Source organism: Cibotium barometz, chromosome 36 (assembly GCF_041138505.1).
Source record: "Cibotium barometz isolate CiBa-2024 chromosome 36, ASM4113850v1, whole genome shotgun sequence".
Lineage (NCBI taxonomy): Eukaryota > Viridiplantae > Streptophyta > Polypodiopsida > Cyatheales > Cibotiaceae > Cibotium > Cibotium barometz.
In genome coordinates this window covers 32,514,956-32,541,350 of record NC_141081.1, presented here as the reverse complement: position 1 = coordinate 32,541,350, position 26,395 = coordinate 32,514,956, and the positions used below count along the sequence as shown (strand labels likewise).

General features: G+C 46.8%; 1 protein-coding gene across 2 annotated transcripts in view; it reads right to left on the bottom strand.

Moving 5' to 3' along the window:
* Nucleotides 1-26,395, bottom strand: part of LOC147617813 (CBL-interacting serine/threonine-protein kinase 24-like) — a 75,816-nt gene that overhangs the window by 37,373 nt on the left and 12,048 nt on the right. For both annotated transcript variants that reach the window (XM_086776073.1, XM_086776072.1), the window contains exons 4-6: nucleotides 6,907-7,014; nucleotides 6,704-6,784; nucleotides 6,509-6,562 (exon numbers count right to left, since the gene is read on the bottom strand). In XM_086776073.1, coding sequence (XP_086632199.1) covers nucleotides 6,509-6,562; nucleotides 6,704-6,784; nucleotides 6,907-7,014 — 243 coding nt within the window. The remainder of the gene's footprint in view (nucleotides 1-6,508; nucleotides 6,563-6,703; nucleotides 6,785-6,906; nucleotides 7,015-26,395) is intronic.

The following is a 26,395-nucleotide window of genomic DNA, read 5'->3' as shown; positions in this document are numbered from 1 at the left end:
TCCATCGATCTCCATCCATCGTATGTGCGTCCTGATCGACTGTGACGATCTAGGCTAGGCCCCCAGATCTGTACTCCATATAGCATAGCCGATGTGACCAGCGTGTCAAAAAGCCACAGCTTAGTGCGTCGCTCCTGAAACTGTACCTGTGAGCACATCCTCTCTAGACCTCCTAGTGCTGCATATCCTCTAGTCAATCTGGCCTCTGCTGCCCCCCTCATGGAAAATGTGGGCCCAGTGAACACCACTCCAAGATATGTGTATGAGCCAACATACTCCACTGTCTCCTACCCATATGTGAAAATAGGCGTTGATCTCCAAACCCACTGAGCTGTAGTGTTAAACACCATAACCTTGGTCTTACGAAGGTTAACTGAGAGCCCACTATCCTATGCATAAGCATGTAAAGTATCCAAGTGCCTCTGCATACCCTCTGGTGAGTCTACTATAAGCACAATATCATCAACATATAAGAGCAGAGGTATCCAAGTGCCAGCCAATTGGGCTCCTCTGTCCCCTCGTGTCCCAATATAATCAGAGATCTCATCAATGTATGGTCCAAATAGAGTCGGAGAGAGCGGGCAGCCCTGTTTCACCCCTATAGTGGAGTGTACTGGCTGGGAGAGACCCTCTGAAGTCCGCACCTACCCAACTACTGTCTCATAAAGTGCCATAATACCCCAAATGAGCTCACATGGAACCCCCAAGTCTTGTAGCCTGTGCATCAGTCTCACTGTGTCAAAGGCCTTGCGGAAATCCACAAAGCCACAGTAGATCCTCCTCCCATGTGCTCTGCCCTCCTCAATGATAGCCCTGAGGGTAAAGATATGATCCGAAGTAGAGAATCTCCTCCTGAAACCGGCTTGTCCCCTGAGCTCGGACCCCTTGTCTCTCTGTCCATCCTCAACTCCTGCTCAAGAATAGAGGCATATAGCTTGGCCAGCGAGTGACCAATCGTAATGATGCGGTAGTTAGTCGGCAGGCTCGGATCTCCAGACTTGAGTACCGGCACAATCGTGGAAGTACTCCAAGTCCCAGGAAACCCCTCACACATGGCTCTATTAAACATGAGAGCTAGCAAGTCTGCAATCATATCTCTAGCATGTATGAAATGCTCGGCTACAATGCCCTCATGATCCTGTGCCCTCCCTGTATGCAATCTGTTGATGGCCCTCCTCACCATCTCTACTATGAAGAAGGTAGAAGTGGGTGGACAAGGCTCTGGAGGGTTCGGTAGTGGTGGCTGCTCTGGTACTGTGTAGAGGGAGGCTGCATACTCGCCCCATGTATCTGGAGAGGTAATGGCCGGAGGCGGGGGTGCTCTCTAAGCAATCTCCAGGCCTCCCCAGAATCCTAACTCAAAAACAGCTGATACATGTCTCTCTCCAGCCGAGCTAAGAATGCTCTCTTCTTCCGCCGAATGAGGCATTGGAAGATGATGCGTGATTGTCTATATGTAGTAACACCTGTGGCCACCTCTCTCTGTAGCCGGGCTCTGAGCTCCCTACAGTCATCATCATACCAACTATTCTGGGGCATGCTCCCAGGACGTGGTCGTACTGTGGGCTGCGTGTGTGGGAAGGCCGTCGTTGCAGTTGTATGTAAAGCCTCTGTCAGGATCTCTGTGAGCTCTGCTAATGGCCTCTATGGATCCTCTGCATTCAACAAGCTGTAGATCTCTGCAATGTATACTCCATCGGTCTCTCTACAGAAGGTATATCGGAGGACTGCCCAACCTGGCGGGTACTGTAGTGGAAATCCACCGTAAAGGATATATTAACGTCTACGGAAGGCAAGATTGGCCCATGAGACAAATCTGTATAAAACAAGTCCATGTCCTAAGTATCGTGGAAAGAAAAACTGAAATGAAAAGCTAATCCTAGTCATATGCAGCTCACTATGCAGTCACTGTCTGCTGTCGGCTAGGTTTAGTGGACATAAAACTCATTAAATCATCCACCGACCTGAGGTATCTAGCTAACTCCATTTGTGTCCACACTAAGCTTCTTCTTGAGCCTGTCTGAGCCTGGCATATGCCCTAACCCGAGTGTTTATTTGTTGCAAATTGCGGATTTAGCTCGGGATTAGCATGTCCATGTGCATGCACATGACAGAATATATATATATATATATATATATATAGAGAGAGAGAGAGAGAGAAGAAGAAGACAGATTAATGTCTTGCAATAGACCCAATGGGTCTATGAGACAAAAGGTGTGCAATGTGTCCATGGAATCTCATCATGGAAAAAAAGACAGCATAACAAAAGGAACTAACACTAATCCCTAGGTAAATGTAGATATGTATGGATCATCATTGCCATCCTCATCATGGAGGATCACCATCCTCATCATCGTGGATACATAGTGGGTGTAGAGGATACGAGGGTGTGAGCCCTAGCTATCCATCAATGTGTGGTAGGGGTCCATAAAGGATGTCCAACATCGGCGAGGGGGTGAGAAGGGCCCCTAGATCTCCAAGGCTCAAGAGAAGCTGGAATGAGGTAGTAGCTCCAAATGCTCGGTGGCAGGTGAGAATCTCATCAATCTAGGGCTGGTGAGTTTGGGGTGCTCGAGGTCCAGGAGGGTGGGCCCTCTAGCTCTCCGAAGTGCAGTGGCACGAGCTACGGTAACTGTAGACGAGGGGAAAAATGGTGGCCCCTCATCGGCGGGTGGTCTCATCCGTGTGTTGTCCTCCTGTGGGCAGAAAAAACTAGTGATGGCAGACTGAGATGGGTGCCGTAGTCAAGGATCTCTGAATAGTTACTCTCTCTGTCATCGTATCTCCAACAGGAAACGCAACGCTCATATGGATACTCCATAACCCGAGAGAGAGAGAGAGAGAGAGAGAGAGAGAGAGAGAGAGAAAGAAAGAAAGATATATTAAGCATCTACTAAAGACCCAATGGGCCTATGAGACCAAAGTGATACAATAATGTCCATGGCATATCTCATCATGCAATGGAAAATAAAACAGAAAGAAGACATAAATATAGCTATCTCACTGGGGTGATACAAAACTGTCCATGGAAACTCATCATGGAATACTAAGAACATAAAAAACATGGGAGCAACATCAGCTCCGAGTAGATGGTATACCACTCTCCAAAATGTCAAGCATGGGGTTGACGAGTATGGCCAAGAGGTCTCCCTCAACTATGTCACGTGGAAAGGTAGCTCAATGGCGGTGGAGCATGTCCTGGATCTGGCGCTGATGAGGTCATCGTGGCCGACGGGGGGGTCGAGGGCGTCGGGCACACTGGAGTGCAAAGGCTCGGTCCGACGTAACTCCTCTCGAGCGAGGTAGGTCCAGAGCAGCTCGTGGAGGGTCCACAAGATCCACTATGTCGGTGTCCTCCAACTCCTGGATCCAGAAGAAACTAGTGATGGTTGGCTGCCAAGGGAGGGGGCGGGGTGGCTGGGGCCTGTGTCTCAAGAAGGTGTCCCTGTGTCTGCGGAGCTCATGCAGGAAGAGACCCAAGCAACGCTGGTCCTAGAAGTCAATGATTCTAGAGAGTGGACTGAATCCCTCACGAAATAGACAGTGAAACCTCCCGCGGATCTCATAGTATACTGGGCAGCGGCATATGTAATGCTCCTCTGTCTCAACCTCTGTGTGGCATAGTCGGCAGATCCTCTCCTCTCTGGGTGTCCGTATGAGCTTCCCGACTCTGAAGATGTGCTCAGCTCTACCTGTCTCCACTCTGAGACGGTGGGAAGAAACCCATATCTGGCCAATCGCAATCCGCATGGCATGGGACATGTGAACACTCAAGTAGCCCGGCTGCTGGATGAATCCATCCTCAGTGACACACAGAGAGAGAGAGAGAGAGAGAGAGAGAGAGAGAGAGAGAGAGAGAGAGAGAATCTAATCAACCAACCATTACGAAAAAAAAATGAAAAAAAGAATATATATGTGTATATGTATGTATGTATAGAAGAAAGAAGAAATGATATGAAATGAAATGATATATTAACGTCTTCAGAAGGCCAAAATGACCTATGAGACCAAAAAGGTTACAACAATTGGTGGATCTGATACAATGTCTGTGTAAGAAAAGCTAAAAACAACTAAACAACTAACTGAAACTGAAACAACTATGAGGAAAAGTACGGTACTAGGAGCTCCTAATGGATAACATCTAGGAGAAAGTTATATTAAATATCTTCAAAAGACCCAGTGCGTCTATGAGACCAAAAGTGATACAATAGTGTCCATGTGATCTCATCATGGTACAAAAGAAAACAAAGACTAGAGCAATGAGCTGAGAATGTCAAATCCGAGCCATATGATACAAAGTGGGACCATTATCGTCATACAACCTATGGAGCTAGCCCCCCGGTAGAGGGAGGGGGCCGTCGAGCATGGAGTTAGCCTGTAGAAGGCTCTGTAGATCTGGCAGGCGTGGGAAGGTGGCTCTGTGCCTCTCCAAGATCTCCTCAAGCTGGGGCTGATGTCTGTGTTGCTGGTGAGGTCCAGGGAATCTGGGGCGTCGGGCTCACTGTAGTGCCGTGGCCCGGTCTAGAGTCACGCCAGAGTGGGAAAGACCCAAGGGTCTATGAGACCAGAAGTGAAACAATCGTACCATGGATATACCAAGCCATGGAAAACTGAAATAAAAAGCAAAAAGGAAACATCTAACACTAGTGTATGTACATGTAATCAACACATAAGTGAGATATGCCGTGATCAGCTAATGATGATACCCGCCTTGGCTAGAACTGATTTGATGGTGGAAGGAAAGTCAAGCCTCTATGATGGGAGCACGTCATATCAGCAGAGAATCTCTTGGATCTGCCTCTGTCAGATGGAGGGTGGTGGTGCTCTAGATCAAGAGGATACATCGGGCGCACTCACTAAGACCTCCTTTGGGGCGCAGAGCCGAAGCAAGGGTATGGGTGGAGGGCTCTGATGTCGAAGCAAAGGCAATAGTACGGGTGGTAAACTCTAATGTGGATGCATGTACCACGAAGAAATCTGCAATGGCTCTCTGAGAGGTGTCCTATCAAGGTTGGGCCTGTCTCTCAGCATACTGCCTCAGTACTCCATCCCTGTGTCGTCGCAGCTCCATCAAGAAATGCCTAGGCATCTCTAATCCTCATACAATATCGCCCATGCAAATGGGCCGAATCTCAAAAAGGCTGAGGAGTCTCCCCCTTATCTCATAGCTAAATATAGTGTGCATCATCCTCTACCTCTCCCATGGTACAGTGGAGTCTTCCCCTTATCTCATAGCTAAATATTAGTGTGCATCATCCTCTACCTCTCCCATGGTATGTGCATATCCTCTCCCCCCATGAGATATCCTCAGCTTGGCAGTGGGAGAATACCCTAATTTGACCAATCACGATACCCATAGCATGTGACATGTGTATCTGTGTGTATCTCCAGATCTCAAAGAATCCATCCTCAAATAGTCTTAAGAAGTGAACTCTATTGCCAATGAGGTGATAGCCCAAGTGGTGAAGGTTTTTGCCTAGGACCAGGAGGTCCTAGGTTCAAAACCCCACAAGGTGCTTCCTTGGTGGCATTGCCTATGGGCGGGCGCCCGCCTTCACGTGGTGAAAAATGGTAACTACGGGAGGATCTTGGGCCTATAGCCAATGAGGTGAAAGCCCAAGTGGTGAAGGTTTTTTGCCTAGGACAAGGAAGTCCTAGGTTCAAAACCCCACAAGGTGCTTCCTCGCCAATGAGGTGATAGCCCAAGTGGTGAAGGTTTTTGCCTAGGACTAGGAGGCCCCAGGCTCCGTCCCGGGTTCAAAACCCCACAAGGTGCTTCCTCGGCGGCATTACCTATGGGGCGGGTGCGTTCTGGTGCTGAAAGACGGTAACTATGGGAGGATCTTGGGCCCAAGGCTAGTCGGAAAAAAAAGAAAGGAGAGAACTCTATAGAACTTGCATTTCTTACCCAATCTCTAATGAGGACATCCATGTCCAATGTATGTGTAGTCCCACTAGATCCAACCAGATGATCCAGTTGACCTCCTTCCATGAGAGGTCGAGGAAGGGGGAATCCAGGCTCAACTGAAATGGGGGGAGACGTCCATCTGTATGCCATGTGGATGAAACCACTGAGAATACCATGCACATGTAGGTAATGGTGGTGGCCATGTCAACGAGGAGGGGGGCAAACCAGGCCATCTGACCCTCTCCCTCTCCTGATGTAACTGATAGAGGACTCCAGTACTAGGCACGTGCGTGCAATAGAGAGAGAGAGAGACTTTTTTTTTTTAAGTAAAAACCAGTGTTATATTACCAAGAAACAATACACACACACACACAGCGATCTATACATACAAACATATATTTCTATTTATAGGTGGCATAGTTAACAAAACAGCATACTTCATTTATCCAGAGCATGCAGTTCAACATTATTTGAGTTGCACATCATTGATTTGGCCAATAGTACAAATGATTTCGGTATTAGGATTCTGAAATCGTATCATGCTGGTAAAAGAAAAACTCCAAAATTTTAAAAAGTCGTATATGAATTTAGAAAAATACTTCTGGGGCCACATAATTGGGAGTACCACATGTTGTGTGGAGAAGCCCGTCTGTCTGAAAGAGAATAAAGCCCCAAAGATGTAAATAATTCAGTAAAATAGTGCCCAATAAAATCCCTTCTAATTGGTACTTTGCATGAAAAAATAAATCATGACTACATTTTTTGGTCCCCAAATTATGAATTTTATTTCATACCGTCGTTTGTTGTGGTAATGCACTTAAACCAAAATCTGAAATCTTCAAATTCCCTTGTGAGTCCAAGAGGAGATTCTCTGGCTGCAGAGACCAAGTCACCAAGGTTAGAAGTCAACACCGTATAATCAGCTCTATCAAGCTCCTTCAGAAGGTGGAGTTATGTCATAGTATTTGTTGCTAAGCTGATAACCTCAGAGAACTACCTTCAAGTCCCTATGGCATACACCTTTTCTGTGACAATAATCTACTGCATCAATCAGCTGCTGAAAGTATCTGCGAGCTTCAGTCTCAGTCAATCTGCCTTGATGTACCTGCCAATAAGAAAAGCATGCATTATTAATTGAATCAAGAACTTTCTTTTTCCCAAGAATAGATCCTTCTATTTGTTAAAAGAAAATCCACCAAGAGGCATAATACAACCCTGTCCATGACAGTAAGAGAACTGAAAAAATGAAGGTGGGGCTCCCTCCATGGCTAGCCAATATCAGACATAATAGCTCGAATGGTCTCTCCTGAGGGAGTGGACTCGCCTGCAATACTCTTGCTGCAGCACACTCTCCAATTGTGCCAGGCACTCGTGAGGCACAACAATTTTCCTCCCAAAATCTTTCTATCAAGGCTCTAGGGGCTTCATCTACAAGGCGATCATGCCTAACTACACGACCACTACTCACCCACAAAGCACCAACCTCATTGGCATCTAAACTTTACCGTCTACTAGAGCCAACTCTAAGTGTGTATGGTGCTATGGAAAGGATGCGAGATTAAGCACTCACCTTACCCTTCATTTGGGAGCTACTTATGGTTGCCACAATAGCCTATTGAGTAGCCAAAGCATTCGCAAAGTTCCTCTTCTTGTTAACTACATAGGAACGTCGAACACTTTGTAGCACCGCCATGCCAGCTCTCCTCTCTCTTTGACCCAATGTCAGAAAGTTCCCTACACACTCGGTCGGGTTGGGATAATCGATGAAAACATTAAGCACACATGCCTGTAATGAAGGTGTGAGGTATTTTGCTAGTCTCTGGGGTCCAATGTCGGACGGGGGCTGTGGCCGCTATCGCCACTGAGATGCCGTGGTGCGAGAGCACGAGAGCTAGGCCTCCGTCATCAACCTCATAGAAGAGTGTTGGGCCGGCCTCCGCCTCCCAGCCTCCCAGCAGTGCGCACAGTGGCCGGGTTGAAAGTGAAGAGGCGGAGAATGTGCCATTAGGGCAATCCCAAAGGCGGTGTCACTAGGACTCATCAGGGCCATCACATCTGCGACGAGATTCAAGCCGGCCCAAAATCGCAAGCCAAGTTCCTTCCCACCGCAAGGCTCCGGTGAGCCATCAACCATAAGAAGAATGAACCTTGCGGGAGGGGAAGCTGCTCCAGCGGCACTGCCAGAAATCCTCTAGGAAGGTGATTGGGATCCCCTCAGCCTACTAGTGAGGGGAGGCAGTGGGGATGCAGCCAATCTGTTGTAGGAGGATTTAACGCCCCCGTCTAGCCGAGTTCTCGATAAAGAAGGGGGTAAGGGGGTCATGCCAACTCCACTCACTAAGGTCCCGATGGATGGGCACCAAGGGTCTATTCTCCCAAAGCCATGAGCGCCAGGATACGATGCCCATGACCTTAAGAGGGGGGGCGCCGTAGGCTCTGGTGGTGTGTGTGTGGGGGGGGGGGGGGGGGTAGCATATTCATCCCTATATGGTGCCCATATTTGTTCCTTTTTTTATGGCCCTTGGTTGTGGACTGGCCACCCTTATTTTTCCCCTTTTTCTTGATAATTTTCCCAGGTCGGGTGCTGTAGCTCCAGTCGGTCAGCTCCTTACCTATAAATAGGTGGGCTGGCCTTATCTTCATCGTTGAGTTGTGTGGTTCATGTGTTGACACACTTGCTCCCTTTTGTATCCTTCACTTATGAAACTATTTGCTCTCTTGCTCAGGATTGCATTCACTGCAGTATATTCAGCTTATTGGCTTCATATCTCTCAGATCCACCATGATGTAACTTTTGGTCTCATAGGTCATTATGGCCTTTTGAAGACGTTAATATAACATTTCATTTCATTTCATTTCTTGCACTCTCAGTTCAGCACATTCTAGTGCCCCCCTTGCTTCTGCTCTGTGCACACTCTATCATGGTATCATCGCTCTAGGATCAGCGTTTTTCTCTTGCCACATATTCTGCCCTATGTACAGCCCTTCTGCTCTGCGTTTTTCAGATCTGCAGTCCTCTGGTTGCTGCGTTTTCTTGACAGTAGCTGCTGGTCGCTCTACCTTCACCTGGGCTTCATCGTTTTCAGCCAGAAGCTACCTTCTCTTCAGCTTTTTTCTCATATGAGGTGTGGAAGTTGGTCTGTTTTTTCAGGTTTGCAGCCCCTTTGTTGGCTGTGTTTTCTTCTCCAGTGGACACATATCACTTGTAGAGGGGGTCTTGTGTGGATTGTGGCTTTGGTGGCAGCTTGGTACCTGTGGTGGACACTTCTTTCTTCTGAGTTGTGTGTTTTCTTTTCTGAGAGTTGAGCCTGAGTTCAGTGATGATTGCCTCGGCTGTGCTTCATATGTTCTATGAGTTTGCCAAGTTGGATGGCTCCAACTATACATTGTAGAAGGTGAAGGTGAAGGTGAAGTCAGCCTTGCATGGAGTGGATCTCTGGGACTCACTTGTTACAGCTCCCAATGCCACCCTTCCCACCCTTTCTACAATTGGTGTGACTCAAGCACAGATTGATGCTTGGGAGGTAAATGATCGTTGTGTTTTCTCCTTTCTCGTGTTGAATTGTCACGATTCTGTTTTCTCTTATGTGCGTACAGCAGATGCAGCACATGAAGTTTGGAAGGCCCTTGCAAATCTTTACAAGATTAAGTCTCTGGGGCAGATTTTGGCTTTGGAAAAGCAATTTATGAATCTTTCGGTTTTTGCCTTTCCTTCTTTATCTACTTTCATCATGAAGATGAAAGATCTTCGGGACAAGCTTGCTGTACATGGCAAGAATATCTCTACACAGGATATGGCTATTCGGCTTCTCTCCAAGCTTCCAGAGAGGTCTGATGCTTACTTTCAATCTCTTGTTTCTTCAACTCGAGCTATTCTAGTTACTTGGAAGGAAGTCCTTCCCTCCATTATGCAGATTCGGTCTCGCTTTGAGGAGCGGACCAACACCTCTAGTGGTTCTAATGGAGCTTTGGCTACTCAAGATAAAGGGAAGAATCAATAGAAGATAGAGAAAGGGGGTTCTGACAAGTGCTCCAAGGACAATATCAAAGACAAAGATAAATCTTCTAAAACAAGGACATGGAGTGTCACTACTGTGGCTAGAAGGGTCATAAACAGCCCCAATGTTAAAAGAAGAAGCAAGATGAAGAAGGAAAGGACTCTACCTCTACAGCGGTGTCCTAGACCAAGAGGATGATGGTATTCTTCTATTAGCCGATACCACTCGTACACTAGCACTTGCGACTTCTCAGTCTAGGTCTTGGATTGTGGATAGCGGTGCTACCCTTCACATGACACCCCATTGAATTGGTTCGAGGACTTAACTGCCAGGACAGGCACACTCACCTTAGGTGATTCTTCTTCCGTGCCAGTTCATGGACGTGGCACCACCGCTCCTCCGACAACAAGAGGTACTTCTTTGACATTCTTTACATTCCAAATTTGGCATTCAACCTTTTGTCAGTGAGTGCTCTTACAACTCAGGGTGCGGAGGTGATTTCTCTCATCACCAGATTACTATTTGTGATAAGGAGACTAGTAACATCTTGGCTCAGGGAGTCCAAGATAAAGGCTTATACAAATTGACCGCTTTGCTCTCTCATGGTTCTTCTGCAACTCTTTGGCATGCTCGTTTTGGCCATTTGAGCTATCAAATTTTTCTGCAAGCTTCAAAAGATGGGTTGGTTTGTTGGATTATATATCATCTCTAGAGGTTTACATCACTTTTTTCATGCTTGCATTGCTCATTTTATGAGACCTTGCATTGGCATATTTACCAGATATTATTTGGGATTTTTCTACCATTTTTTAGGCATTTAATAGCATTTTATGCTACTGGACAGCTGTCGGCTTGCCACAGCTGGCCAACTAGCTCTCAGGAGAGATATATAAGGGTTCTCACCCTTCCCCTCACTTTTCATCTCATCTTACATATCTACGGAGATCATTGACTGTAGCAATAGTCTCTTATGCTTGTAAGCACCTACGGGCTTCCCTCGTGCTCATTTTCAGCAATAATCAATTGTTTCCCGCCTTCTACAATTTGTGCTTTGGGCCTACAACCTATGATGCTCTTTCTTTCATGGTATCAGAGCCAAAGGCTGATCTACAGGTAAGGAATTGCTGCGTTTTTTCTGATTGGAGTAGAGGCTTCATCATTGCTGTGTTTTTTGTGCATCTATATTGTTGGACTGCTGCGTTTTTTCTGTTGGAGGCTGAAGCTCTCTTTTGGGTGCGGAGAACAGGGTTCCTGAGAGATTTGTTTTCTCTATTTCTCTTTTCCCACCCTCCCTCCCTCTCTTCTTTGTCTCCTCTTGCTGTGCACAGCTTCAAAGGAGGCTATTTGCTGTTTTTTTACAGCCCTCTTTCTTTAGAGAAAGTTTCTTGTCAGAGGACATGGCTTCAAGAGATTTCTTGTAACTTGGTTGAACACAATGCTAATCAATACACTTAAATACACTAAGATTCGATGGACACTTGCTCAAATACAAGAAGTAAATTGCTGAATTGACAAGAGACACACAATGAGCCGGAACGGTCGACCCCTCCCTCAAATATATTTAAGTATATTGATCTTGGGAGAATCAAGTACATAGTGTCATGGGCATTTCTGACTAGATTTCCATACCAATGCATATGAATACATTATTGCAAACAAGTGGTTGCCGATGTAGACTTGCAATCCACGCTACTCTCTCAAGTACCCATGTTCATCTGCTCTCTATTGTTCCACCAACACATGGTAGCAACAATATGCAAGAGAGCACGTAGGACAAGAGAACACTACACAAGGTATGTGATCTTGTAGTCCGGTTCCTCCCTCCTGCTACTTGCTCCCATATTAAGCATAAAAGCTTACCAATAGCAAGTAGAGTCGATGACAGCGGAAGTCTTCGCGATGGAAGTCCTTGGAGTGTTGAGATCTTCGATTTGTCACATTAATTTGCGACAAAAGTCTTCAAGAGGATGAAGGGAACCTTGGGAAAGCTTCCCCTATGGTTCAACTTGAGAAAGGAGGGCTGAAATTAGGGTTTTCAGCAAAAAAACCAGAAATGACAGCAATAAAGAGAGCTGTTTTGCTGAATATCAATCATTAGGAGTGTGTAGGAGAGTGATTAGCATCCAGAAACACTCTTGGAAGCTTGAGAAACACCTTAGCAAGCTTGGAAATGGAATTGGGAAGGAGAAAGTGCAGAAAATGCAGCCCAACAACCCTCATGAAGGAGGCGCCAATCTCTAGAGAGAGAAGGAGGAGTGAGGTGGTGAGTTGTTCAATGTAGGTGGCAGGCAGGTGCTTTGTGGAGCAAGCTAGAGTGGACACATGCTGGTTACTCCCTTTGTACAAAGGAGATAAGGTCTGGGTGGTGGACATTGGGTTATGTCCACCTCGGGACATTAGTGTGTGAACACCGGGCTGGTCATAATTTATAAGTGAGTTTTGGTCGCCCAAAACTTAATGAAGTGTGTACACACTCACTTATAAATTAGTGCTAACTCCTAAGGCTAGGTTTATGACCAATACTTACCACCTGTCACATGCCACATAACCATGCCAGCACACAGTTTCACACGCACGGTTCGCGGGCGGGCGTCCCCTTACCCGGACCTACACATTGGTCAAGCAAGCATGAAAACAGCATGCAATTTCAATTGCAAGCAAGCACATAAAGATGCTATGCAATGCAGCATTGGTATGGACAATCCCTGTTCATGAGACTATACCAAAATAGACGTGCTCCAAGCAAGTACATGAGGTACCAGACCCAATGGAACACCAATCCACCAAGCATTTCCGGGCATGTACACGGAGGCACAAGTCCCAACGGAAAGCCAAGTCCACTGTATCACATGAGTGGCATCAATCCCCGGCATAAACAACTGCCATGGACACCAATCCAATGTATATACATGATAAGAAAGCACGGGTGGACCAATTGGGTGGCCAAATGGTGACATTTCTCTACTACTGCTCCTTCTCTCGTTGATACTCTAGCTCCTTCATTGCCTGGATCCCCTGCTCCTGCTCCCCAGGTGGTTCCTCTTCCCAATCTTTCTTCTCTAAGTTTCTCTCATCCAGGTCTTACTCCCACCCCTACCCATATACCATCCTACAATCCTCCCCAAGTTAGTGACTCCATGAAGCTTACAGCAACCAACTATCATACTTGGTCTTTCTACACTCAGTTATTGCTAGAAGGAGCCGGTGCGTGGATGGCTATCTCCACACCTCACTTGGTGGACCCTACTTTGAGAAGCATATTGGATGCTCGGGCTCGTCTTATTATCATCCATTGCATGACTCTATCTATACAGACACAGTTTGTCTCTACCCGGTGTAATGCTCATCAGATGTGGACAAAAGATTCAGAGGAGGTATAGGAGAGTTTCGACATGCCAAATTGGAGTCAAATTTGGAGAAGCTTACAATCAATGAGTCAGTTAACTTGATTGAGAAGATTGGAGAGTTCACCCAGGTCCCATATCACGCTGCAACTTGAAGAGTACGGGAGCACCATCAACAATCCCATCCATAAACTTCTTGGTAAATTGCCTACCTCCTTTGATACTTTTAAGGATAATTCATTTTCAGCAGAAGTATGTAAAGAAGCTGCTCTCACTTTATGGTTGTCAGACTGTACACCTCTCTGTTGTCCCATGGATCCCAATGCCAAGTTTTCCAAAAGGAGGACGAGGTGGATTCCACAGAGTACCAGCAGATTGTTGGCTCATTGCTTTACCTAGCCAACACCCGTCCAGACTCCAGATATCTCCTATGCTTTGAGTGTCCTCAGCCAGTTCTCATCAACTGCTCGAAGGTCTCATTGGTAGGCAGCCTTGAGAGTTCTTCGCTATCTTCGAGGTACTTCAGATTATGGCATCACCTATTCCAATGGTGCTGACTTGGTTGGTTTCACAAATTTTGATTAGGCAGGCTGCATTGATACTAGGAGGTCTACATCTGGATATTGCTTCATGCTTGGTACAGGATTGGTTTCTTGGAAGTCTCAAAAGTAGAGAACTATTTCGGCTTCTTCCACCGGTGCTGTGCCGAAACTTCCCCAATTACCATCTTCTCGGATTCTCAGAGTGCTATTGCTCTAGCTCAAAATATTGTGATACGGAGACAATCCAAGCATATTGAGGTGCATTATCATTTTGTACGCGACTGGATCGAGCTGGGACTTCTTCGGCTAACCTACTATTCTACCAAGGACAACGTGGGTGATCTCTTCACCAAACCACTTCCGAAAGCTACTTTGCAGATGTTCCTTCAGCATGCTGGTATTGGACCGCCCCTCTGGCGCTGAAGAGGAGGTGTTGGGGGTCTACATCACTTTTTCATGCTTGTACTGGTCATTTTATGAGACCCTGCATTGGCATATTTAGCAGATATTATTTGGGATTTTTCTACCATTTTTTAGGCATTTTATGCTACTAGACAGCTGTCGACCTGCTACAGTTGGCCGACCAGCTCTCTAGAGAGATATATAAGGGTTCTCATCCTTCCCCTTACTTTTCATCTCATTCTTGCATATCTGTTGGAGGTCATTGACTGTAGCAACAGTCTCTTATGCTTGTAAGCACCTACGGGCTTCCCTCATGCTCATTTTGCAGCAATAATCAACTGTTTCCAGCCTTCTACAGTTTGTGCTTTGGGCCTACAACCTATGATGCTCTTTCTTTCATGGTCAAGGGTTTACTCACAATCAAGGCTCTAGCTTCTGTATGTTCCTTTGCTTACAAGGGAAGCAACACCAAGACGCCTTTCCGAAGGAAGCAACAGAGATCTTCGACATCACTTGCTCTTGTTTATGCAAACTTGTGTGGTCCAATGAGTACCACGTCTTTGAGTAAGGCGTTGTACATGCTTGTGATGGTGCATGACTTCTCCAGATTTACTTGGGACCAAGGATGAGGCTTTTCAACACTTTTGTGATTGGAGGATTGAGGTGGAAAAAGACACCGGTTCTTCAGTCAAGGTTCTCAGGACTAACAGAGAGGGTGAGTTTACATCCCAGGAGTTTCAACAGTATTGCAAGGATCAGGGCATTCGGAGACAGCTTACTGTTGGGGTAAAGGCGTTATGCCCACCCTTATAGTGTGTACAAGCCCATAAGTTATAGTACATAGTACACTTAGTACTTTTAATGTACTAAGTGCACTATGTGTACTAGTGCAATATACATGTGTGATAGGGGAGTCACACACTCATGCTTTTGGTGAGTTGACTTATCCCCACAACTCTCTCTCTCTCTCTCCCTTGCTTCTCTGTGTATGTCTCCCATGAATGAACCTTAACCCTAATTCAGTTTTCTCCCCATCAACTGGTATCAGAGCTGTGGTCACCAGGTTCTCCTTCCTCTTCTGCTCTGCTGGTCGCCTGCTCTTGGGCCCTGCTGATTCCTGGTCGCCCTGCTCCTTGCAGCACAAAAGGGGCTGGCCAACCAGCTGCCGTAGCCAGCCCACGTGGCTGCCCAGGCTGCCCAACCACAACTGGCGCTAGGCGAAACTGAAACGAGCCAGCAATCTTGAAGGGCGAATCCAAGGGGGCAGGCGTGTCAGGCGCCTACTGCAACAAAGGCGTGTCAGATACGTAAGGCAGCATAACGAAGAGGAGCCCGTCGAACTCAGGCTAATCGGCTGCAAAGCGCATTAGCACTGGAGCCAAGCGAGCGAAGAAGATAGGCGAGCGAACTGAAGCGAACTCAAGGAAGCAACACAGGCGAAGTCAACTGCGGGTGGCGCTCATAAGCGTGCGAACCAGATCGTTGGCGAACAGGCGCTAGGCGAAATCATCAACTCGGGTGCCTTCGTCACCTAGCGCCTTCGCTCGCCTAGTGCCAAGCTTGTAGCGCTGGGCGTAGATGCGCTAAGCGAAAGCGTATTCAGGCAAAGCAGTAGGAGGCGGCATTCAACAGGCGAACACGCCTACGTACATACCCGTAGCGCGAAGAGGAGTCGGCTTGTGCCTTCACGACTCCTGCAGCACGCCTGAGGAGTCCCTCATCTGCAATCAGATTTCTACACCAAATTTGCATGCAAATTGAAGAAAAAATCAGAAAATTACAAGGTATTTTCCTCAATTTTTTTTTGGGATTTGCAATTGGGCAAGTACAATCAACAATTGAGCAGGTACAGGTGCCCAATTGCTCAATTTTTGAGCAAAATTGGCAAAATTGGGTGACATTGGTCACAATCAGGATAAATTTGCAGGAAATTGGTCAAATCAGGATCAATTTGCAGGAAATTGGATGTCGAAATTTGGGGCTTTTGATGTAATTGTGCAATTAAGCACTCATACATGCTGTATGATGTGAAAAATCGCACATTTGGGCAAAATTGCAGCAAATTGCAGTGCAAATCAAGGGGCTTTTGTGCCGATTTGGTTGATTTGCATGCAGGCAATCGCGTTTGATGCTGTGGATAATGTGTTGATGCCTTACAAGCACTCAATGTGCCTGTAAATCAAGGGGCTTTCATGTATTTGATGTATATGTGGCCAGGGGGAAGCATCGTGAACACTCTGGATGCCTTCATGTGCGCCAATGTACCATGCATGATCAGAAATTGATCTCAAATCAAGGGGCTTTTCAAGTTCGTATGCTTGTTGAGCTTGGCAAAGCAGCAGGCAAGCCATTTATGCCTTGAATCCTCAAAAATCAGCTTGCAGTCAAGGGGCTTTTGCCCAATTTCTGTTCGGGACTGTTGTATGCAGTGTTCGGGACTGTAAAAGTCTGATTTTCACTCATTTGGACAGCCAGGAGAGCATTTATTGCTATTGTACCTGCTGGTACAGATTTGGCACAGCTTTGTGCAAGTTTTGGCATGGCTGTACACTGTTTTGAGTGACCAAAAGGTTCAATTTCAGCTGCTGTACTTGCCGGTACACATTTGGTACATCATTGGCGAGCACTTCGTACTGCTGTACAGTACTTTGGAAGGGCAAAAGAGCACATTTAAGGTGCTGTCCAAAATCTGCAGCAACCAGATTTTGGTGTTTTCATCACAAAAAGTGGGAGAAAAGTTGCATTCTTGCTTCCGCAGTGGGAGATAAAGCTTGGGAGAACATTTGTGAGCACTTTGTGTGCTTTGGGTGCAGTGTTTGCACATTTTGGGTGCAGTGTTTGCACATTTGCAGGGAGTCAGGCATTAAAGGTTGCATATTGCTATGGCAACCACAGGTGAGAGCTCTTCATTGCTTCACATCAAGAAGCTTGAAGGCTCGCAGAATTATGACATTTGGCAAACCCAGTGCTACAATGTGTTGCTTCAGAAAAAGCAGCACAAGCCTATCAAAGAAAGGGGTGTGATGCCCGCTTCTCTTACTGCTGAAGAGTGGGAAGATATGGATGAGCTGGCAAGATCTACTATCATGTTGTCTGTGTCAGACTCATTACTTTTCAGCATTCGTGAAGAGAAGACAGCTTGGGGAATGTGGCAGAGATTGCAGGACTTGTATGCCCAACAAAGTGCCTCAAGCAAAGTGTATTGGTTGAAGAAACTCATAGGTCTTCAGATGAAGGAAGGGGCGTCTATGACAGCCCATCTAAATGAGTTTAATGGTATTGTCAGCCAGGTCATCAATCAAAAGTTGGCAATGGACGATGAGTTCAAAGCCACTTTTTTGTTATGCACTTTGCCAGAGAGTTGGGACACATTCAGGACAGCCACTAGCAATTCGAATGCTATGCTGTCATATGCAGATGTTGAGGGTGCTCTTCTTCAAGAAGAGATGAACAAGAAAAACAACTCTGTTGGAAAGTCCAATGCAATGAATGCACGTGGGAGATCCCAGCAAAGGGGGAAAAGCCAAGAAAGGGGAAGGAGCAAGTCTCGCTCCAAAAAGGATTTGGAATGCCATTATTGTGGCAAGAAGGGACACATCAAAAAGCAATGCTACAAATGGAAAAATGATCAAAAAGAAAAGGGAAAAGGCAAAGACAAAGAGAAAGATGAAGCCAAAGATGTAAAGCCGAAGGGCAAAAGTGGAGTCAAGATCGAAGAAATCAATGTGTCACATGCAGGTGGCAGTGAGGATGAGGTCCTATTTACGTCTTCACTTGATGCCCATTCACTTCTTACAGGTGGTCATGGTATGCACTCATGGATCATTGATTCAGGTGCCTCCTTTCATGTCACAGGTTGCAGAGACTTGTTTGTCAGGTATACTGCTGGCAATGAAGGAGTGGTTTATTTGGGTGATAACCATGCATGCAAGATTCTTGGCAGAGGTGATGTGAGGCTTGTGTTTTCAGATGGCTCACAGCTTATGCTCCATGATGTCAGGCATGTGCCTGAGATCAAGAAGAATCTGCTTTCTACTGGACAGCTTGATGATGCTGATTATGTTACCACATTTGGTAGTGGAAAGTGGAAAATTAGTAAGGGCTCACTGGTTGTTGCCAGAGGCTCTAAGGTGGACACTCTTTATTTCATGCATGCAGGTGTTTGTCACCATGCTAATGTAAATGCAACCGAGCTGCCGGAAATCTCTATGTGGCATAGCCGGTTGGGACACATGAGTGTCAAGGGAATGGAGCAATTGTCTCGTTTGGGTTACTTGCCTTCTCTAAAGTTTTCAAGTTTTCAGTTTTGTGAGCATTGTATATATGGTAGGCAACTACAGTGCCCCCACAAGAAAGCTCTTGGACAGAAAGATGCTCAGTTAGAGCTTGTGCATACAGATGTATGTGAGATGCCTCAGCTTTCTTTGGGAGGGGCAAAATATTTTGTGTCTTTTATAGATGATGCCACACGCAAGGTGTGGGTCTATCCTCTTCGATTGAAGAGTGATACATTCTCAGTGTTTCAGAAGTTTGTTGCTCTTGTTGAGAATCAAACTGGCAAAACACTGAAAGCTTTGCGTTCCGACAATGGTGGAGAGTACATGTCCAAACAGTTTCAGGACTTTTGTGATGCTAAAGGCATCAAGAGGGAGCTCTCTACTCCTTATGATCCTCCACAAAACGGGACAGCAGAGAGGATGAACAGGACCATTCAGGAGAAGGTCCGTTCTATGTTGTCACATGCTGCATTACCTCATGGTTTTTGGGCTGAAGCTGTTATGACAGCCGTTCACCTTATAAACAGGTCACCTAACACGAGGCTTGGTGGGAAAGTGCCAGAAGAAGTATGGACAGGGAAGCCTCCGTCATACAAGCACTTGAGAGTGTTTGGTTGCGTTGCGTACGTGCACATACGCAGGGAAATGCGCACCAAACTTGATCCTAAGTCTCACAAATGCATATTCCTAGGATATGGTGACAGAGGTGAAATGGGGTATAGACTTTGGGATCCCATGAATAGAAAGATCATACGCAGCAATGATGTCATTTTTGATGAAACATGCATGTATAAGGAGCCTGCAAGGCAACAGGAGCCTGGCAGAGTCATCTTTGATGATGATGGACATCATGGACAACAACAAAGGGCTGTAAATCAGCCATTACAGCAGGAAAACCAGCCCTTAAATGGTGCTGAAAATGGTCCAAATGGACAGCCAGAGATGGCAGAAGATATCCCTATGGATATACCACAGTTAGAGGAGATACCGGGCATGATTTTTCAGCCTTATGGCATGGAACAGGAGCCACCAATGGGTGATATGCAGGCTGGACAGCAACCTGCAAATGATGGTCATTGGGTACGGAGGTCCACTAGACCCTCCAGAGCCCCTGACAGGTTTGTTCCAGGGGTTGACTACTTGATGCTCACTGACTGTGGGGAGCCCTCGTGTTATAAAGAGGCTTTACAGAGGGCAGACAAGGCTCTATGGGAGCGTGCCATGAAGTCAGAGATGGATTCTCTGCATAAAAATGAAACATGGAAGTTGGTGCCTTTGCCTGCAGGCAAGAAAGTTTTGCCATGCAAGTGGATATACAGGCTCAAAGTTGCACCAGATGCAAAGCCAAGATACAAAGCCAGGTTAGTGGCTAAGGGCTTCAAGCAGGAATATGGTGTGGACTTTGATGAGATCTTCTCTCCAGTGGTCAAAATGACCACACTTAGAGCTGTGTTGGCTTTGGTTGCGCATGATGATCTGGACTTGATTCAGATGGATGTGAAGACTGCTTTTCTTCACGGTGATCTCCATGAGGAGATATATATGCAGCAGCCAGAGGGTTATGCAGTAAGTGGAAAGGAGAAGCTTGTATGCAAGCTGAAAAAGAGTCTTTATGGGCTCAAACAGGCACCAAGGGAATGGTATCATAAATTTGATACATTCATGAAATCTCAGAAATTCAGGAGAAGTGACATAGATCACTGCTTGTACACCAAGAAAGCTTTGGATGGCAGTCTATTGATTCTCATTTTGTATGTTGATGATATGTTGATTGCCGGGAAATCTCGTAAAGAGATGGATGCTTTGAAGCAGAGGCTGCATCAAACCTTTGATATGAAGGATTTGGGTGATGCAAATCACATCTTGGGTATGCGGATACTTCGGGACAGAAATCAGCATGTGTTGTATTTGTCTCAGAAGGAATACATTGGCAAAGTCTTGCAGAGGTTCAATATGGACGGGGGGAAGAAAGCTAGTACTCCTTTTCCTCCATATGTGAAACTCAGTGCTATGGACAGCCCACAGTCAGATACAGACAGGGCTGATATGGCCAAGATTCCGTATGCTTCAGCTTGTGGCAGTCTCATGTATGCCATGGTTGCTACTAGGCCGGACATTGCATTTGCAGTGGGAGTGGTTTCTAGATACATGGCCAACCCTGGCAAGAAGCATTGGGAAGCAGTGAAAGGTGTCATGAGATACCTGAAGGGCACACAGGATATGTGCATTTGCTTTGGCAAACAGGATGCATTAGTGCATGGTTACACGGATTCGGATTATGCCGGTCATCCAGATAACCGGAAGTCTACTACCGGTTATGTGTTTACATTCACAGGAGGTGCTGTGTCATGGATATCCAGGATGCAGAAGTGCATTGCCTTATCTACTACAGAGGCCGAGTATATTGCAGCCACAGAGGCTTGCAAGGAGGCATTATGGCTATCTCGGTTAGTGGTTGATTTGGGCTATACAGGGGATATTCCATTGTTGCATTGTGACAGTCAGAGTGCCATTCAGTTGGCAAAGAACCCTGTTTTTCATGCAAAGACGAAGCATGTGGATGTGAAGTATCACTTCATCAGAGAGGTGATAGAGAACAAGTAAATTCAGCTTGTTAAAATTCATACGGATGACGACCCGGCTGATCTGTTGACGAAGAGTTTGCCTCCGGAGCGGTTTGCTCATTGCAGACACTTGATGGGCATTGGATGAGGCCATTTTCAGCCTTGATATGGCCTTGTATATTATCATGTACATGCTGATTCTTTCTTTTCCTTTACTTAAGGGCACTTTGCCTTTAAGTGGGAGGTTGTTGGGGTAAAGGCGTTATGCCCACCCTTATAGTGTGTACAAGCCCATAAGTTATAGTACATAGTACACTTAGTACTTTTAATGTACTAAGTGCACTATGTGTACTAGTGCAATATACATGTGTGATAGGGGAGTCACACACTCATGCTTTTGGTGAGTTGACTTATCCCCACAACTCTCTCTCTCTCTCTCTCCCTTGCTTCTCTGTGTATGTCTCCCATGAATGAACCTTAACCCTAATTCAGTTTTCTCCCCATCACTTACTACAACATACACTCCATCACAGAATGGAGTTGTAGAGAAGAGTCGGACTATTTTGGAAAATGGCCCGTGCTATGCTTGAGCATTCCTCTTTACCTCGACGTTTCTGCGCTGAGTCGGCTTCTACTACTATCTAAATTCAGAACAGGTCTCCTACAACTGCTCTTCCAGATAAAAGTCCATATGAGGCTTTCCATGGTGAGAAGCCCTGTGTTGCTCATTTGTAGGTATTTGGTTGTTCAGCGTATGTACATGTGCCAAGTTGGACTCGAAGTCTCAGTGTATGACTTTTTTTGGATATAGTTTTGTGTCCAAGGCATATCGTCTTCATGATCAGCAGGCCGGCAAAGTTGTTGTGAGCCATGATGTAGTGTTCAACGAGACTCCTATACCTTCAAAGGGGCGTGATGCACTTCCTTCTCCTCCCCCTGTTTCTGTTACACCTCCAGCTGTGGATTCTCATTCAGATGATGATGATGATGACTCTGCTGCTCCTCCAACGAGCTCGAGCAGACCAATGCCTAGATGGTATTATCAGACAGTTCATCATTCTGGGTTGAGAAAGCTTCCTTCTCCTCCTCCACCTGGTGCTCTCAGGCAATCTTCCAGAGTTACAGGGAAACAAGTTCATGAGGGCAACGTTTTTGTTAACTATGCTCTTATGTCCTCTATTATTCATGGTCCTTTTGATCCCACTTCTGTGGACGAGGCTCTTTCACATGAGCCCTGGCGTCGTGCTATGCAAGCAGAGCTAGCTATAGAACAGAATGGCACTTGGATTTTGGTGCCTAGGTCACAGCAACGTAAGGTGATTGGTGTGCGGTGGATTTTCAAACGAAGCACAAAGCTGATGGCAGCTTGGACAAGCACAAGGCGAGGTTGGTTGCCAAGGGCTATGCCCAACGCCCTAGGGTCGACTTCGATGAGACCTTCGCTCCAACAGCTCAGATGACTATCATTCACACCGTTCTTGCTCTTACAGGACATCATAGATGGCCCGTATTCCAGATGGACGTCAAGTCGGCTTTCTTGAATGGAGAGCTTACCCAGGAAGTGTATGTTGACCAGCCACCGCGATTTGACTAGGTGTATCGGCTAAAGAAAGCCTTGTATGGTCTAAAGCAGGCTCCGTGCACTTGGTACCAGCGGTAGATGAGTTCTTTCAAAAGCTTGGCATGCGCCGCTCTCATGCAGATTCGAACCTTTATATCCTCTTTGAGAGGGGGTTAGTTGTTATCATTGTGGTCTATGTTGATGACCTCATTTTTACATGTTCTTATTCTGTGAGGATCCGTTCTATCATGGATGCTTTGGAGAAAGAGTTTGAGATGACGGAGCTTGGCCTTCTACATTACTTGGTTTTGAGATTTGGCAAACCCCTCAGGGAGTTTTCTTTTCTCAGCACAAGTACACAGAAGATTCTTGACAAGTTTTAGATGACTCGGTGCAAGTGCAGACTAGTATCTTCTCCTATGGATACTAGTGAGAAGTTTTCTCTTCTTGATACTTCTCCTAGGATTGATTTGGGAGAGTATCAGGTTCTCATCAGATGTTTGGTATGGTTGACCTACTCCCGATTGGACATTTGTTTCACAGTCAGTTTATTGAGTTCTTTCACATCCAAGCCCCGTCAATAGCATTGGTGGTGTGCCTCAGGGTGCTTTGGTACTTGAGTGGTACTTTGGATTTTGGCATATTTTATGCCCAAGGGTGCACTCTTCTTGGATGGACTGATTTAGATTGGGCTGGAGATTCGGCTACTCAGCATTCAACCATTGGTTGTGTTTTCTCACTTGGGTCGGGAGCCATTTCATGGAGCAGTAAAAGCAGCCTATTGTGGAGCTTTCCTCTATAGTAGAGTCGCATCACCGTCGCCAAGAACCTTGTGTTTCATGCTTGTACGAAACACATTGAGATTCAAGATCACTATGTTCGTGAACGGGTTCTTGTTGGAGATTTGTGTTTGAAGTATTGTCCTTCAACAAAGAATCCAACAGATTTGTTCACCAAGCCGGTGTCTCAAGCTTCCTTGGCTCCTCACCTTCGGCTTCTTGGAGTTTATATATACCTAGAGGAATCTAGGGACATGCCCAAATTCACCTTATAAGAAAGTGCAAGTTATAACCTCATGGTAGTCCATCCGAAAGACATATAACCATCAACTCCATAATGCATAGTATAGACTAGATACTACAACATCCCTACTAACGTCATCAGTGCCCAATATTGGGTGTAGAACTTGGTATCAATATATGCTCCCACACACAAACCCCACACACATAAGAGCATACATTCATACAAAGGTCTGCGTGTAGAACTTGGTATCAATATATACTCCCACACACACACACACACACACACACATAAGAGCATACATTCATACGAAGGTCTACATACTGAGTTTCTGTCAAACTCCGAGATGCAGGGCAGACTCAGTCATAATGAAGCCTGGCCACCCTTATTTTTCCCCTGTTTTTTCCCTTTTTCATGTTATTTTTCCCATGTCGGGTGTTGTAGCTCCAGTCCGCTAGCTCCTTACCTATAAATAGGTGGGCTGGCCTCTCCCATTCCATATCTTCATTGTTGAGTTGTGTGGTTCATGTGTTGACACAGTTGCTCCCTTTTGTATCCTTCACTTATGAGACTATTTGGTCTCTTGCTCAGGATCGCATTCACTGCAGTATATTCAGCTTATTGGCTTCATATCTCTCTCTTGCACTCTCGATTCAGCACATTCTGGTGCTCCCCTTGCCTCCGCTCTGTGCACACTCTATCAGGGGGTTTGGGGGGTGGGGGTGGGGCAGGCAGGTGGGGGTGTGGGTGTGTGGATCTGCCACTTCCTCTCCTAGAGGCCCATGATGGACTCTTTGGAAGGGAGTGGGGGTAGCGTCATCATAGTTATTTCGTGAGCGGGTGAGGCTCCCGATGGAACCAACCTCCAAAGTGACCAAGGAGAAACCCCCGTCGTGGAGAAGAAAGCTATCGAGGCGTCATCTGGGGGTTTGGTAGGGGGAAGGAGACAATGGCTGAGTGGGTGTAGAAGCACATGCCTGAGGCATCACACAAACCCAGAAGGTGCTCCTGCTGGGTCTGCTCAGGAAGGGGACGGAAATGTCTCCAGGTTCCCAAAGTCTGGGTGGAACTGGAGCAGAGTCTTACTCAGGAGAAGTGAGAGCAAGCCCCAATCAGATGGCTGGAGGGGAGGCGGCAAAGAGGGTTTCAGAGGCAATGGGTTAGCACTCTCCGTTTTAGACCCAGCAGGAAGTGATATACCACATGGTTGCAAGGAGGACCTAGTTGGCCACTACAGTCCAGCCAGCGAGTGGGAGACGGGCGGTGTTCCAATAAGGAAGTTTCCTCGGAATGCTCAAGAGGAGAGGGGCGATCTGCTGCTCTGACATAATGTCTAGTCCCACCTGACATCCAAGGTAGCGTACTGGAGTGCCAAGGGGGATTCCCTGAAAACCGTCACTGGCCTCCAAGTCAGGATGGGTGCCCTGCTGGCTCAGAAACCACACAACTTGTGCAAGTTGATCCAAGCTCCTGAAGTGAGGAAAACATCTTCAATCACTGCCACAAATCGGCAAAGGTTACCCTCCCAGCCCTCCAGGTATGTAACGGTGTCATCACCAAACTCAGAATCAAGGAGCTCCTCAAGAGAGCGAATGGGGAGGCGAAGACCCTAGAGTTGTGTGTTCTGAGCCTGGTCGCCTCCACAACGAAGACAAAGAGGAAGGACGCTAGTGGGCAGCCCTGCTGCACAGAGCGCAAGATGGGCAAGGCAATTGCCTCTTCCTCCCTGTATGAAAACCTGGCTGTGGGTGCCAGAGTATAAGGCACAGATGCCTCATACCCAAGATGGTGAGAAGCCTAGGAGGATCATTGTCCCCTCCAAGAGATCTGGCCTCCTCAAGGATCGAATACCCTTGCAGTGGAAATGGGGCCCAGTTGTGGCGAAGAAATCCCGAGACGCTCTGTCTGCCACCTGGAGGGCATGGTCCAGGGACTCGGTGGCACCCTTGTTGGGTTTTTTTTTTTTTTTTGGGGGGGGGGGGGGGGGGGGGGGATGTAGGCGGACAAAATCTCTTTGATCCTCCTAATAATGACAGGGTTCGGAAGACACAGGTGATCCACGCTGTCTGTTGGCAGTCCTAGTGCCATGGGTCTGCCAAATGAAGAGCCACGTGCCGGCAAGGATTCAAACCATGCTGCCTCAGTCGCAACCCCACTCATCCACATAGAAGCGGTCCAGGCGAGATAAGGTAAGGCTGCCCGTCCAGCGATCGGAGCGGGAGAAGGAAAGGTTGTGAGGCATCTGACCAAACTCCAGGAGGAGCCAGGTATCCTGGCCTCTGATGCGGAAAGCAAGCTCCTCCCAATCTGAGCACTCCAGTCCTCAGATGGTGGGGTCTGGGCTGCTGCCTATGCAGTCCTCGGGGTCCTCAAGCATGTTGAAGTCTCCTCTTATGCACCACACATCTACAGGGGGTAGACCTTGCCACATTTTAATCCAAAAGGTGGTGCGATCTGCTGCTGCGTTAGGAGCACAGATGTTGAGGAACCCGAGTCTGGTCTCCCCAACCTGGAGGATCAGCCACTGAGCTCCTCCAGGGACTATCATGCATGTGTCCACCACCTGGGAGGCCACTGGCTCTCCCACTAAAATGCATACTACACCCTGATTCCCAAGGACCCGAAAGCGGGGACCAGTAGCCTGTAGGTGTGGCTCTCCCACTAAAATGCATACTACACCCTGATTCCCATGTACCCGAAAGCTGGGAACCAGTAGCCTGTAGGTGTGGCTCTCCAACTAAAATGCATACTACACCCTGATTCCCGAGGACCCAAGAG